The sequence below is a fragment of the Anarrhichthys ocellatus genome, unplaced genomic scaffold (assembly GCF_004355925.1).
Source record: "Anarrhichthys ocellatus isolate YVR2014 unplaced genomic scaffold, GSC_Weel_1.0 scaffold35, whole genome shotgun sequence".
NCBI lineage: Eukaryota > Metazoa > Chordata > Actinopteri > Perciformes > Anarhichadidae > Anarrhichthys > Anarrhichthys ocellatus.
In genome coordinates this window covers 2,381,176-2,396,422 of record NW_022280065.1, presented here as the reverse complement: position 1 = coordinate 2,396,422, position 15,247 = coordinate 2,381,176, and the positions used below count along the sequence as shown (strand labels likewise).

Sequence of the window (15,247 nt, the reverse complement as noted above, 5' to 3'; positions counted from 1 at the left end):
ATAGATACATAGATATATAGATAGAGAGATAGATATATAGATACATAGATATATAGATATATAGATAGATATAGAGATATATAGATAGAGAGACAGATATATAGATACATAGATATATAGATAGATACAAGAACTTCATGTTGGAACTACATTTAGTTAAGCAATCAATATCGTGGTTTAGTCCCCTCCCCTGAGTAGCGGCACTTTCTTGTGAAGGCGTGTGTTTGGCGTTTTGATAAACGGTTACACTCGGGACGAGAACACGTTCGATTTATGTAAATGACCAGCTAATGCTCCTACAATAAATTACTGTTTGATGTTCTGTAGCTCTACAACAAAAAGCACTTCCACACAGCAAATAGCCATTTTTTAAAGTTGTCCAAACTCTGCTTTCTATATGAGAACACACACACACACATACCTCACACACTCCTGCACTGAAACTCATCTACATCTTCATTTATCCACCTCCACACTATCTGTCTCACTGAATTTAAGGAGTGCTTCGTTGGCATAACTGTCCGCATACAGAAGCAAAGAATTAAACTCCTTGGCCGAGAGATAAAATATGAACTTCCTTTAAAGGACATTAAGGAAATTAAAAATGCTTCCTTTATGTTGCGTTCTGTCTCATAAATGACACTTATTCTTTTTAAAAGCGTGCCCCTCTCACCCTAAAGGCCCAGCCGTTTGGTCCCCGTGTCTTCTCCATCAAGCGGAGTGACGGAGTATTTTCCTGGAAGGCCGTGTGTAAGGCTTGGCATTATTTTCTGTGGAGAAATGCCGCGTAATGCATCCTGTATTGAGGTTAAGGATATGCTTTGACAAAGCTGCCACGGCTTCCCTCTGAGTTCCCTCTCAGTCAGACATACATATCGACGAAAAAGCATTTATGATTCATCATTATTATGGTGCATGGTGAGTGATCGGACTGGTACAAAGACCATGCAATATTCTAATGTCAGAAAAAGGACTGCAATTCACTTTTTTTGAATTATTATTAATCTGCTGACTATTATCTTGATAAAGTAATTCATTGTTTTGTGTATAAAATGTTATAAAATAGTAATAAATTCCATAGTAGTTTCCATAGCCCAAGTTGACATATTAAAATGTTTTTTTTGACTCACCAACAGTGAAAAAAAAACCCGGAAGATAATCAATTTTCAATAAACATTTGAGAGGACGAAACCAGATAATTTAGCTTTTTTTGTTTTTAAATGGTTGAAACAAATAATTGATTATCAATATTGTTTCCAATTGTATTGCCTCTATATGATCAATGGAACTATCCTTTCAATGCAAGGTCAGGTAATCTGGAGTCTGGTGTCGGATGAGTTGAACATCATCCATCTTGTGCGCTAAACAGGTTGGGACGGATATTAAAATGTATTTGCAGCTCCTATTTGATGATGCCACTGCTTCTTCTTCTCTCTCTCTCTCTCTCTCTCTCTCTCTCTTCCATCTTGTTATTGTGCGATTTGGTTGTCTCCCACCTCCCATCAGTCGTCCCTCTCTCTTTTGTGCTGTCCTGTCTCATCCTTTTCAAATTCCTCTCCTGTCTGCGTTCCCTTTTCTCTACCTTCCCACACCCATCTGTGCCTGTTCCTCCTCCTCGCATTTCTCATCTTTCTATTTCATCTTGTAATCCCTCTCCTCTCTCAGCTCCACCCTCTCTCCCTGTGCCTCTTTCATCCCGCCCCGCATACTCTTCAGCACCACCGCTTCCTCTCTTTTCGTCTTTATACAAGGAAGGTTTCCTTTTACAAACCACGGAGCATGACAGCTCCCAAGTTGGAGATATATGGCCATGGACACTCCATGGGCTGGCTGGTGATGGAAGAGAGTGTTTTTGCCTTTTCAATGTAGATTTTACATTTAGTCCGTGATGCAACTCTTCTCCTGTACGCCATGTTTTATTAACCTCACCAAACTTCTAATAGTGTTATCTGAGGTTGTTTTCGGTTTCATGTGACTTATACAATAGATCATAAAACACACACAGGGTACCTTTAACACTAATTATGAATGACCGACGGACTTTATGTGATGAAATTGGAGACAACCTCAGACACCACCGTGATGAATGCAAGACAGAAAGAAACATTGTGCAACGTGTTTTCATTTTGAAGCTCACATTTTTGTCTGCACCTCGCTGTGTGTGCATGTTAAAAACACAACATGTAAATCAAACTAATCTAGCTTTCTTTTCCCACTTCTTGTGCGGTTGTTTGCCTTTTGTCCATTCTATTTCCTCCACCATCTTTGTGATCTACTCACCCAGGGAGATCTTCTCCCCAGAGTCAGCTGGCAGCACAAAGATGAGCAGGGTCATCGAAGACAGCAACACACAGGGAATGAGCAGGTTCAGGGCGTAGTAAAGCGTCCGCCGCCGTATTGTCACGACAAACGTCACATCTGGGTAAGGCTCCTTACAACAATCGTAGAAGTTCTCGCTTCTGGTGCCGGGAACTCCTGGAGGAACATTGACAGAGAGGAATGCACTCCTTTGCTCTGTGACTGGATGTTTTATATGAGGATGCGATGTAAATGTTTCACCGTTCTCACCAATTAAGTCCCACTCTCCATTGGTCATGTAGCCTGAGATGTCAGCGTCGTTCATCTGGAGGTCCAGCAACCAGCCGTCATACGTCCAAGAGCCGAACTTCAGCTCACACTTCTGGATGTCAAAAGGGAACCAGCGAACGTCCACGTTGCAAGTGCTCATAAAGATTCCTGAGAAGACAAAAGAACAGGAGGCAGAGGGTTAAAGCTCTGCAATCAATGGACCAAATGACAGCGTTGACCCCTGCAGAGGTGACAAGGTGAAAAATCACCCGGAGGACCACTTGTAAAGAAAACCTGTCCTGAATATCAAGTAGCTTGTCAGAAAGAATCATTCACTCATTTCATATCCATCCAGCTCCAATGAACTCAAGCACCTTACATTGTTATATGGTGTGGAATGTGCTGCATCACAACCAGGAGTACCCACTGTCATGGGATTTTTATTAACATTCTGCAAGTCTACAGAGTTTGGAGGCTAGAGAGGTGAAAGCAAAGACTACATTACAAACAACCAACCATCAAAGAAATGTCTTTAAAAAAACAACAACTTGGCAGCAGGGTTGTCACCCGCAGGTTTCAGAAACATATGCTGTTTCTGCGCTCACAGCTGTTAGCTGAGCCTCGGCCACAGAAGGAAACATCAACAGTGACATTGCAAAATGAGATTGTGCACCCTGCTCTAATCATAATGCCGCTTTTATTATGCAAATCAAACGCCCTCACATGTGTATGTGTACACTTGTACGCTGGTGTCCAACCCACAAAAACGAAGAATCACAAGGATCTTCGCAGTGGTCGCTGGCAAACTGCAGCCCTTAAAGTAATTACTGAAATAAATGAATCAAGGCCTGCTGAGACGTTTCAGAGGCACGCCGAACCAAAATGCCATCGAGGACTTACAGCCAGAGACATTCGTTATGAAGCTGCCGATTATGCAAATCAGCCTCCAGAGTGGAGGTTAGCGGGTTGAAGGCTGCTCTCAAAGCAGAGGCTGATCACAAAAATGACACCGACGTAAGTAGTATCAATACATTTCCTTTTTATATACTCCTTGCTCTCTCAAATAAATCCAGTTACTGACACCCAGTTGTTGTATTTGCTACATGAGGACAGTGTCTTTATAATTACTGATGTTATGAGCCTCTGCGGCACTAAACCTGTAATTACACTAGTAGTTCTGTGTACCTTTGCAGTCCACTGATCCGTTCTCCTTCATGCACAGTGTGATGTTGTACCCTGCCTCTCATCACAGATATCCGGTAACCTTGAAGCAACGCTCACAAAAAAGAGACACCTGGATTTTTCTGCGACTTAATAATCCCTCTCTCTCTCTCTCTCTCTCTCTCTCTCTCTCTCTCTCTCTCTCTTTCTCTCGCAGCACGGCTCCCAAAATAAAACGCCATCATTCTGAAAATCAAGAAGGCATTACAAGACCGGGAGACAAGGTTGCCCGTTTGCAAATGTCACTCAATCAAGATAGGAGCCAAAACCTGTTACGCCTTATCTCCCGGTATATACCATTAAACCCAAACATGACGCCTTTACCTCTGCAGCTCGGTTTTTCTACAAATGATGGTGTGCAGCAGACACCTGAGATCCTCCACCTTTAAATTATTTACCGTTTGTCAAGCTCCTTCTCCATAACTGCTACCCACAGACCTGTTGCCTTTTATCTACTGATCATAACAGCCCAAAAAGACCTCACGAATTACAACCAGGCTTGTGTGAGGGAGTCAAAAAAACAAGCTGGTTAGCTGCATATTCTCTTTCCCTTTTCTCTTCATTTTTTTTTTATTTAGTCCATCTCTCCCTGCTCTCTTTCTCATCATCTTTTCTAGTAAAATCTCTTTTCCTTATTCATTCAAAGCAGGGCACTATCTCTCTATTCTTTCCCTGGTTGGCTCTGATCCAAATCACAGCATGAGGGAGCTGTATTTACATTCAGCAGCACCCTATTAATAAACATGGACCACTGAATAGAATTGATACGCTGGCTTTCTGAGCAGACAGTCCTCGACTTTTACTTCAGAAGGCCATTTCACCTCAACCGACCATCTCCTTGTGTTCGATCCAGCCTGCTGCTGGTGTACAAAGGAATGCAAAGTAAAGTAAAAAATCCGTGTAAACCCAGGGGAGCCGCTATGTTACTGTTACTGTATTATTTTCACACTTGCACAGGTCTTGCGTTTGGGTTATGACAGAAAACGGAGGAAGCGTGCGCCTCCTATTTATAGGTGTTGCTCACAGCGCTGAGAATCTGAAACCAGTGAGAAACAAGCCATGCTGTTTTATTCTAATAAAATATTAATGTTAAATGTACAAACAGTTGAGACATGCAGATATCGCAGAATGAGATGCTGCCTCCGCATCGGATAGGATGATAGGAAAGGGAGAAAGGAATGAAGAATAGTGAGAGCGTGAATGAATGAAAACAAATAAAGAAGATACTTCACCTGGAGGCAGGTACTCGGCGTAGCCGCTGGAGTTCACCAGAACATTGGTCTTAAAGGTGGAGTCAAAGTCGTCATCTGCACTGAGGAAGGACAGAGAAGGAAGTGACACTACTTGTTGAAATATAATGTGTGTTTGTATGAGGCAGGAGTTGAGTTGTTTATCCGTGTTTTACCTGTTGTAGAGCAGGATGTCTGGTGTCCAGACCTGGTCTGTGGTGAAGCGGAGGTTTTTCACTCCGGGATGTTCGCTCTGGTTCCACTGGAGATAGTGGTCGAACCAGCCCTTAAACACACAGAGGCAGATACGGTCTGTGTCCCAATGCACTGCAGTACAGGCAAGCTACTTTATCTTCAATCCCCTCAGTTTACAGGTAAGATTCATATTTATCAAAGACATAAATCACTTTTGTATATTATATATATAAAGGTGAGCTGTTTCTGAAAACAACTCCACTTTCTTCTACGTTTTAGAGATTCACATTTTGACCTTAATCTTGAAATCCCTCTTCTCTCAATCTCAACCATGATCTTAACTTACTGGTTCAGATAAAAATCACCGAGCAACAAATTCATGATCGTGTCTTTTCAGGGGTCCTTACCATCCGTAGCCACATGTTAGTGGTGAGAACCTGGTTCTTCTCATCCTACAAAATATAAATGAAAAAAACAATTGCACATTTATTTTTCGAATCATTTGTTCTCGAGCCAAAGAGTAGAAACTATTTTGCATCCCTATTTAAGATTAAAGAAACATTTTTATCTCCAAATCCCGAAAAACACTGGAAAAGGTCTCCTATTATTATTGTTCTCCAGGAAATTCTTAACAACTTTAAAACATCATCGTATATTTGATGGCGGCTGTAGACACCTACCACGTCCATGATCTGTACCATACTCAGGGTGAAGACGACGGTGAGCGGGTGGGAGTCGTTGCTCACCGGCCGCTCCATCCGGTTGTAGTCCTTCAGGAGGTTCTTCAACAGGTTCCTCTGGTGAGGACCCTGCAACGACACTAAAGAGGCAGAACAATTTATAATATTTATATAAATCTGGGAAAACAAGCTGCACTCCACACTATTGAAAACATAAACTCTGTATGTTAAAGTTGAGGTCCCCTATAAAGCCCTTAATAACAGATTAAGTCTGTGTTTTCTGCGTATAGCGAATAAAAAGGACACCAATCTTCAAGAAGAACCTCCATCAAAAACCTCACGAGGGAATCAAATGAGACTTTTGGGTAGGAGTACAGTCAGGCAGGGACGGATACTCAAAATAAAAAAACAAAAGTAATGTTGCTGATCAAATCAGAAGATTTAGCCCTAACGAACTGAACTCCCTTATCTATGAGCAGCCGAAGAACAAGACTAAAAAGATAAGCGATAGATGAAAGAGAGAGAAACGGGATTTAATGATGAAATTTGCAGAAATATTAAAAAAAAGATATTTTATCACCATTAGTCACACTCATCTTGACTTTTATGGTCAAAGGAAGAGAGATCCATCATCTCAGTCAGATTTAATTATTAAACATTCATTTAAAAAAAAAAAATACTGAAGAAAATCGACAAACAGGAGAAAGATTCAGAGAGAGCGTGCAGAGCAGTCGGTAAACAAAAAGTAATTAGAAATAGTGTTAAACCTTATTAGGGGGTAATTGACACTAATGATTGTATAATGAGGTTAGTTTGAAGTGCTCAGACCTAATACACATACAATATTAAATAGATTTATTTATGCACTAATTGAAGCAGACTGCACTGTGAACCACAAATGTGCAGACCAATTCAGAATGAATTAAGAATGTTGCTGCAGCTTCTTCTATGTTTCCAATCAGTGGGTCCATCATAACACAGCCAAGCTTTTAAAGGTTTCTTAATCCACCATTCATACCACGCTTAAGCACAGGGAAGTTATTATTAAATGATTTAATTTAATTTTTTAATTTATTATACTATATTGATCCCTTTAAGGGGGAAATTTGTCTCTGCATTTGACCCATCCCTGTATATAGGGAGCATGATGCTCAAAAGATATAAGATTTCTCCAGTCGGTGCAATAGTAAAGCAATTAAAACATGTCTGCTGTTATATAACCTCGACAGAGTGCTTATAGCCAGATGCTGAACATACTGTGTGTGAGACATTGTTGAACAGTGTGGAAGATTCCTTTTGTTTCTGACTTTGAAGCTTATTTGTGGAGCTCGTCAGGGTTCAAGGGGCTCTAGTGCAAAGAACATAACAGGTTGAAGTCGCGGTAGCAGTGGCAAAATCTTCATGCATTGAAAGATGGTTTCAGTCAAAGCAAAGTCATGGAAAAGCCCTGGAGCCCTTTCCTTCCATCTAGTGCCTTTAAAACTCAGTGTTCATCAGTATAGTCTGAAACTCTTTTCCCCCTTGTCTCGTCTTTGCTGCACTTTCTGGTACGAAACCTCCTCTTGACAACACAAACAAAAAGAAAAGCATTTCATCGCTGGTACTTCTGCCTGTGGGGAAAGTTCGCCTGTTTTCCTCTCAGCTCTGTCAGCCTTTATATTCACTTCTGTTGCTTATAGAGCCCCGTCAGCTCAGCTGCAGTAACGCGTCCTCAACACAACAAGGGAGGCAAGACAGAAGAGCCGATCTATGTGTGCAATTTGATTGATCTGTGAACTGCTTTCTGTGGGGGTAAAATCTCCTGTCACGCACACAGATTCAGACGGAAAGAGGCTTGTGGAACGAGGAAAGAAAAGCAATGAAATGTTAGGACTGCTCAGATATTTCTACACACTGTTTCTGTCAATCGGCCCGTTTAAACATCTCCTGTAGTGGCATCCATCCCCGAGGTCATGTACATCCAAAAAAACAGAAACATAATTTTGGAAAAATCCTAGAGATTTCAACAAAAAAAGCAACCAGGTGAGCCAGTTTTCACTTTTCTTCTCCTGGAGTCTTTTTTTCTCTACTTTGAATTCTTGTTCCAACACAACCGACTCCAATTCCTGAATTCCTTAAATCAGACTTTGAGACTAAAGTGCCGCTGCTGAAATTCTGAAAACATCATAAAAGACGTAGAGAGAGAGTCGTTCAGGCTCACCGTGAATCAAAGCAGAGAATCCAGAGAGGAGCAGAGCCACCGAGTGCCACATCTTGGTGGTGGGGAGCAGGAGAAAAGAGGAGGCAGAGGAGGAGAACCTCCGGATGTTGAAGGAGGAGGAGGTGGAGGAGGAGGAAGAGGAGGAGGGGTGGGAGGACAGACTAAGGAATCTGCTGGAGATCCCCCGGTCTGCATCCAGTCGGCATCAGAGGGAAGGAGTGTGAGCGTGTGCTGGAAGAGAGGGAGCGCAAGGGGAGGAGGAGGAGGAGGAGGAGGAGGAGGAGATGATGGCTCTGGGCTCTCTCTCTCTCTCTCTCTCTCTCTCTCTCTCTCTCTCTCTGTCTCCTTGTCTCTCTGGGAGGTGGGACTAAAATGGAGAGCACGGGGGAGAAAAATGCCAGTGATGGGGGAGAATGGGGTTGAAGATAGAGCAGGGGGTGGAGGAGGGAGAGCTTTTGATTGGTCTGTCGCCATGAGTTGACCTTTTTTTTCAAGACAATAGAAACAGATGATGCACAACATTTTAAACGCAGCTGGAGAATTGATTGAAAAAGTGTGATAAGGAAAAAGGTTTACGTCCAGAAGAACGTGGTAAAGCAGCTCATAGAAAAAAATAAGAGAATGTTTTAAATATGCTTTTGCCTCTCAGTGCCATTTTTTTGTGTAAAAACTGAGCACAAAAAACAGCAGTATTGGACAAAAATGAATCATCTCTGCATTTAACGTGTCCCATCCCCTTTTCCCTTTTAATATCGATGTGTTATGGCTGGTTAACACGTGCAGCACAACATGCATCCCAAATATATGGCAGCTGGTTTCACACATGATAACACACCACAGTGGTTACGGCCACGCACTGCTAGACTGTAAATGTGTGCGTCTGTGTGTGAGCGGCTCCTACGGTGGGGGGTGAGCTTTGAGTCATAGGGGCGATGGACTCCAGTTTAATTGCAAAAGTGCTGGGCTCTGCAGGAGGGCATCAGGAATGTGCATAGTTAAACTCTACTTCTCATTTGTCCTCACGGAATGCTGATGCAAGGGCAGAGACAGCGACAAACCGAAAGACTGGGAGAGGGAGGAGGGGGGGGGGGGGGCAAGAGAGGAGGAAGAGTTGGACTGTATAATAGATTACCCTATTACTTGCTCTGCCCTTCGGAATTACCCCTCTCCTAGGCAGCCTGTCGCACATCCAGGGCGCTCCCGAGCTACGGAGTCATGCTCGGCTGCACACACAGGATGGAGAGTGGCCCTCGGAGGCGAAGAGAAGGATGGCTAAGTCACCGGTTTAAAGCAGAGAAAACTGCATCACGCCTGGAGTGAGGACATACATTGTGCATCAGCAATGTATCATCAAAGGAGAAGAATCCTGTTGCTGCTGCATCCTGGCAGTATATTGCTGCTTAAACGTGTGCAAAACTGACTTTGAGTTCATCTCGTGAAAGTAAAAAAAAGAAAAAGAGAAGCAGCTCCTTGTGCTGTTATGCGCCAAGCACCAGTGTGACACAAAAAAACAAAATTCATTAGGCTTCATAAAAACACAGATTGAAGGCACTGAGGCGTGTGTGACATCTGGTGGTTCGTTTTCAGACTGCATGCTGGCTGGAGCTCAGTGACACTGGCAGAGAGAGTGAGGCCATGGTGTAAATTAACGAGGAAGAAACCAGGCTGAATGAAACGAGAACATGATGAGATCCAACGCTGTGAAGAGGCTCATTAGGACACAATACAGGCAGATGAATGGAAACACTGAGCGGGGTTGTGGACTGAAGCCATATTAATGATGATGCTGGACGGAGATAATGAGGATTGTGAACATCATGTGGACGACAATATGGTGCCACTCTCTGAACAGCTTTTTGTTGTTGTTGTTGTTGTTGTTGTTGTTGTTGTTGTTTGCTGTTCCTGATTGTGATGCTCATTGCACAGCAGCAGTGATGGCCATCACTCTGACCTGGCTTGACTGCAGCTCATCCCTCACTGTTCTAAATGCTGCATGCCGTCCCTGACATTGCAGCCATCAGGGCTGCTGTGCTGTGTGGTGTTAATTACTCTGCTGATTGGATTAGGCCCTCTCCTACGCTGACACTTAATAGGGTATTATCGACAAAACCAGCACATACATCCACCTGCCTGTGACGTCTGATTTGTCGAGAGTGGCCTTTTTGGTCTTGAATGGAGTTGAGTAGATGAAGTTCTCTTCTAATAGACAACTATGTCCTCCTGCACCAACACGCCCTGGAGAAATTGGGAAAAAGGTTGACTGCTGTCCACCAATTTAGCATCGTACTGCTGTATCAGTGTGGATGAGGCAGAACCAGATGTGTTCCCTCTCTTCCTTCCACATTGTCTTCTTGCTTGGCAAAACCTGAACACTATAAAGCTACAGCCATGAGACAGTTAGCTTAGCATAAAGACTGGAAACAGGGGGAAACAGCTAGCATGGTTCTGTTCAGAGGTAACAAACTCTACCTACCCTTTAAACTCGGTAGTTAACATGTCATGTCTTGTTTCTTTAATATGACGTGTAAAAAGGACAAGTTGTGGTTTTATGGTGGACTGTTTCAGGGCCGGGTGCAGTGACTTCCCGGAGTCTCCGCTGGTTGAATGGCAACCTCACAGTAACGGATTTCTTGGTTGTAGTTTTCAATGATAAATTAGACATGAAGTCATTTCTGTTGAGTCTGCTGGTTAATATTTGTTCTCCAATTTCTTGATGAATATTTTGCTATTGGATTCAAATGCAGATTTACTTTGAAAATACGTAATGTGAATACACTGTGTTGTGAAAGAATCATTAGTTGTTTACATATAGTGACAGAAGGATATTCAACCTTTTACAGTATAGATTCAAATGAAAAAGTGGTTGTTTGAGATATGTTGACTTTAATGTTATACTCTATTTATGGTCATTGATATGTTCTTGCAATTTTTGTATTAAATGAGGGTAAATAACATAGAATATTGTATTTCATTTCTGGTAAATATCATGTGATCTTTTGAAAAACCCAAAAGTTAGTTTAGTTTAACAAAACTTACTGTTCTGAAACTTTTTCTAGAATTCTTAAAGACTCTTCAAACCATGTGAAAAAAAACACAGTTCGCTGCACAATTAATACAATGTTTAACCAGTTCAAAAAATTAACCAAAATGTAACACATTAATTATCAGTTGTATTTGTATATAATTTCTATATGAATAATACTTTCTATAACTGTGTATTTTCATGCAAAATAAAGCTTATACAGTATATGTGACTCGAATGTAACGGTAATGCGCGAGGGGCAGACAGATATGAGAGTGGTACACATTGTCTTATCTAACTCTTGGCAAATAAGGATATTCCCAAAAAATGTCAAACTATTCCTTCAAACCTAATCGTGACTTTTGACCTTTAAAGCACAATCATTTCTTACTGCTGTTTGCATCCTAATGGGACGTTTTTTATCTTTTGACCGACAGATCAGACTGAAGCAATTAATATCCTGACCAGAAGATGAAACTGACACGCACTCAAGATTTAGCGCAAAGCAGATTTGCCATAGACCAGCCACAGCAATTAGTGGCCCTAAAATACCAGTTTAATTTCACTCTTTTAGCTGCCAAACGATGATTTGCAATGGAAGATACTAATTGAAAACCTCCTGGCGATCTGCCACAGAGGCAAAAAATAATTGACAGACTTAGCCACCGGCCACAGCGGCCAGGATTTACAAGCACATGGCTGGAGGCTTGAATTAATCTGAAGCCTTGCAGATGTGCATATATCCTTTCAGCATCTTGTTATTTAAAGGACAACTTAATTCAAGGAGATTTTGCAGTCTTTTCCACCACAGCAGAGTGAGTCTTGCTTCAGCAGAATGAATAGTCATATTTTAGGATCTAGTTCTCTGCAAGGATGTGAGACGTGGTCTGTATTTACCAGAGACCATCCGCAAGGGTTTGTAGTGTTGACAGTCACGCTCTGAGGCACAGACAGTTGGGAGCTTCCTGCCCGCAGAATATCAAAACAAAAAAATCGAGACAGCATCTGGCTAAGTCTCAGAGTGGAACATAGTAGTTGTAGCACAATTAATCTATTTTACATCTGGAAGGATGTCAGACTGTCTGATCAGACTACCACCAGGTTTTTGCTCACCCACATCTGCAAATGAATACCCCCCCCCCCCCCACCCCAACCAGCCTCCTTCACCCTCTATAGCTCTCTTTAAATACATGTCTTCAGATTAGATAATGCCTTTCTTTATCCTGCTACTACCCATATGCGCTCCGCCCACCCCGTTGCTTCTTAGGTCTTTCCATCCGGAGGGGGCCATGTTATCTGTAGACCCATCTGCCACAAGGATTTAGATAAATAAATTATGCTGAATGTCATTGTTAGGACTTTAATGCTTAAAACTCCACCCTCCTCTGTGCATATTGTTCGCTTAAGGAGTGACACATTTGATATTTCATAAGCTCATAAGTATATCAGATCTCTGTCTCACTTGATTAATCCGCAATACTAATCTGCTGAATTGATATTGAGTAAAGTTATTTTCTTTTGAAGGTTAGATTTATTTAATTAAAAAAAGAAAAAAGACTATATATCCTATAAACCACTTGCCATTGAAGAAATTACAAATGAAAAGTGATATAATAGCATTTCTTCTCAGAATGAATTTCAGGCAGAGTTTCCAATGTATAAGCGGATGTGTGTCGTCCCCCCCCCCACACACACACACACACATACATACACACATACACACACAGGAAATCTGCCAATCCCAGCAAAAAAACCAGACAGATGACTCATTCTTTGCCTTTGCTCAATGCAACATCTGCAACTTAGATGCTGTGCAGCCATTAAGCCCCTCCAGCTTTAAAGGAGGATGTCCTGATGGTGGACAATCGTACAAAGCCAGACAAGGAAATACATGCCTGAAAATGTAATGGATTTCTACAGGTATTTACCTCGTATGGCATCATATGCAGGAGAAGTTCATAACCTGAGCTTGACTCTGTGGGAGGGGCTCCGTGATGCTGAGGCAGCTAAAGGATTGCTGGAAAGTTTATACACGCAGAGCAGGGATGTTTGAAATATTTTGATTTGATCCCACCGGGTTCATTAGTGTTGCAGCTTGATCAGTTTTTGTGGTTCGACTTTGAATTTAAACTTTCCGGATGAAAGTGGTGTGTTTGAGTTCGCTTTAGGACAGATCTCTTTGTGACTCAGGCAGATGTGACCTTCAGGACCGTAAGAAGATTGAATACTAAAATACTTTCCAGATAAAACAGTTGCTGTAAGAGTTGAGGCCTTTTTTTTTTTCCTCACATACTGGAAAACCTGACTTGAGAAGGTAAGAATAAAAACAAAGCTGTGTTTGAATAGAAAATATTTGAACTGCTTTCAGTTTACACTCCAGTAAAGTTTGTGACTAAATCTTGATTACTGTATAAAACAAACATTTGTGAACATTTGAGATTATTTTGTTGCTCTACAGATTTTATCATAATTCGAAAATTATATAATAAACAGATAAATACAAAATAATACAATTAAGAATAAAAATGCACATCAGCAAACTTAACAAGTATGACACATTTTGGAAAACTTCTCTGAAGCTATTGATCACAGAATTTTTCTTGTAGCTGTAGTTTTCTTTCACAGTGTTGTTCTTATCTGTTAAACCTCACTCACCACTAATATTGTCGTCTGTCCCTCTCACTCCTTCTCCGTTCAAACCTCTTAAAAAGATCCGGTGAACCTGGAGACTCTCTCGCCATGGAGCACTCGCCCTCTATGAACACGTCAGTGGTGGATGGGGACGATGTGGAGGACCAGCGTCCCCTCCTCCCGCCGAGGATGGTTCCTCCAACTCAGACCTGCTCTCTGCAGTGCGGGATACACCGCACAGTCCAAATGTCAGCCGATCACACCGTGTGGCTGGACAGAACCCAGGCCATGGCCACCACACCTTTATACAACGGCCACCTTTATGTCACACCTTCACCTCGCTCCAACAGGAGGGGAGACAAAGGCAAAGAGAAGAAGTGTGAGAAAAGGTCAGGGGGGAGGAGGCAAAATCCAGCACACAAGGAGTGTAATCACCAGTGCCAAGCCAAAAACGCAGCAGCTCACAGACTCCAGGAGAAAGTCACCTCTTTCACTGACGTCCCCGTATCTCCCTGCGGGTCACCCTTTAAGGGCCCCTGCAGGTCCCACATAGAAGTCAAGGATGTTGAGTGCAGAGGGCGCCGCAAGTCAGGCAACATTTCTTTGGAGATGCACGACCGCCAGAGTCTACCGGAGATCATCATCACCAGCAAAGATGACGACTTCCAGCATCACAACGAGACGTTCCAGCATCGCCAGGACCTGACTGACGCCAAAGGCCTTCTGCCAGGAGTCGAGTGTCCCGGTCCGAACCCCAATCCCAATTCCCAAACCAGCCCGAAACACAAGGAAGACTCCAAAGATGACTCATTCTGGAAGACCCAAAACATCGGCCAGCGGCTGGTTCGCAGGAGGGCTCTCTTTTTGAGGAGGCAGCGGCTGAACGACTGCGCCTTGGCAGTGGGGATATTCGGGATGTTGTTGATGGTGATGGAGACAGAGCTCTCCTGGAGTGTCTACAGCAAGGTCAGAAAGACAGGAAAGCCCACACTGAGACACTGAGAAATCCTTTGAGAAATGTGAATGTAAAAGTTTTTGCAATAATCAAAAAAAGGATTTTTCAAGGAAAGAAATCAAACTGCATCAGTAGTTATCATCTTTTCTGAACAGAGTCTGCCAGATAACTAGTTTTTTGGAAAGCCTTACTGCCTAAGAAATTGGATTTTGAGTAATAACATAGCACACTTTTCACTTCATTTGTCAGAGAAAAAACCCTGTTAATTGAATTTTTGTTGTACTTTTTGGATCTTAATATCTGGGCCGCACTGGAAAATATGTTGAGAATTGATCTCCCACCAACTGCAGGAAAATGAACAGTGTGCCCATAAGATGGTGATTACATCATGCACATGGATTATCAAAATGTATGCAAGATTATAAGGTTATAGAGGATCACGGATGCCATTTCATAGATTGAGCTTTGTAATGACAAACAGTTTGACAATGATGTCATGTGTGTGTGTGTGTGTGTGTGTGTGTGTGTGTGTGTGTGTGTGTGTGT

General features: G+C 42.3%; 2 protein-coding genes across 2 annotated transcripts in view; one reads left to right on the top strand and one right to left on the bottom strand.

The window, feature by feature from the left end:
* chrna11 (cholinergic receptor, nicotinic, alpha 11) overlaps positions 1–8,329 on the bottom strand; it is a 13,062-nt gene extending 4,733 nt beyond the window's left edge. Inside the window, exons 1-8 of the mRNA XM_031866394.1 lie at positions 8,094–8,329; positions 5,894–6,033; positions 5,621–5,665; positions 5,195–5,304; positions 5,022–5,101; positions 2,569–2,736; positions 2,281–2,475; positions 726–770 (exon numbers count right to left, since the gene is read on the bottom strand). Coding sequence (XP_031722254.1) covers positions 726–770; positions 2,281–2,475; positions 2,569–2,736; positions 5,022–5,101; positions 5,195–5,304; positions 5,621–5,665; positions 5,894–6,033; positions 8,094–8,145 — 835 coding nt within the window. The 5' untranslated portion in view covers positions 8,146–8,329. The remainder of the gene's footprint in view (positions 1–725; positions 771–2,280; positions 2,476–2,568; positions 2,737–5,021; positions 5,102–5,194; positions 5,305–5,620; positions 5,666–5,893; positions 6,034–8,093) is intronic.
* Positions 8,330–13,854: 5,525 nt separating this feature from the next.
* Positions 13,855–15,247, top strand: part of LOC116393904 (small conductance calcium-activated potassium channel protein 1-like) — a 7,918-nt gene continuing 6,525 nt past the window's right edge. The window contains exon 1 of the mRNA XM_031866613.1: positions 13,855–14,712. Within this exon, the coding sequence (XP_031722473.1) occupies positions 13,855–14,712 (858 nt within the window). The remainder of the gene's footprint in view (positions 14,713–15,247) is intronic.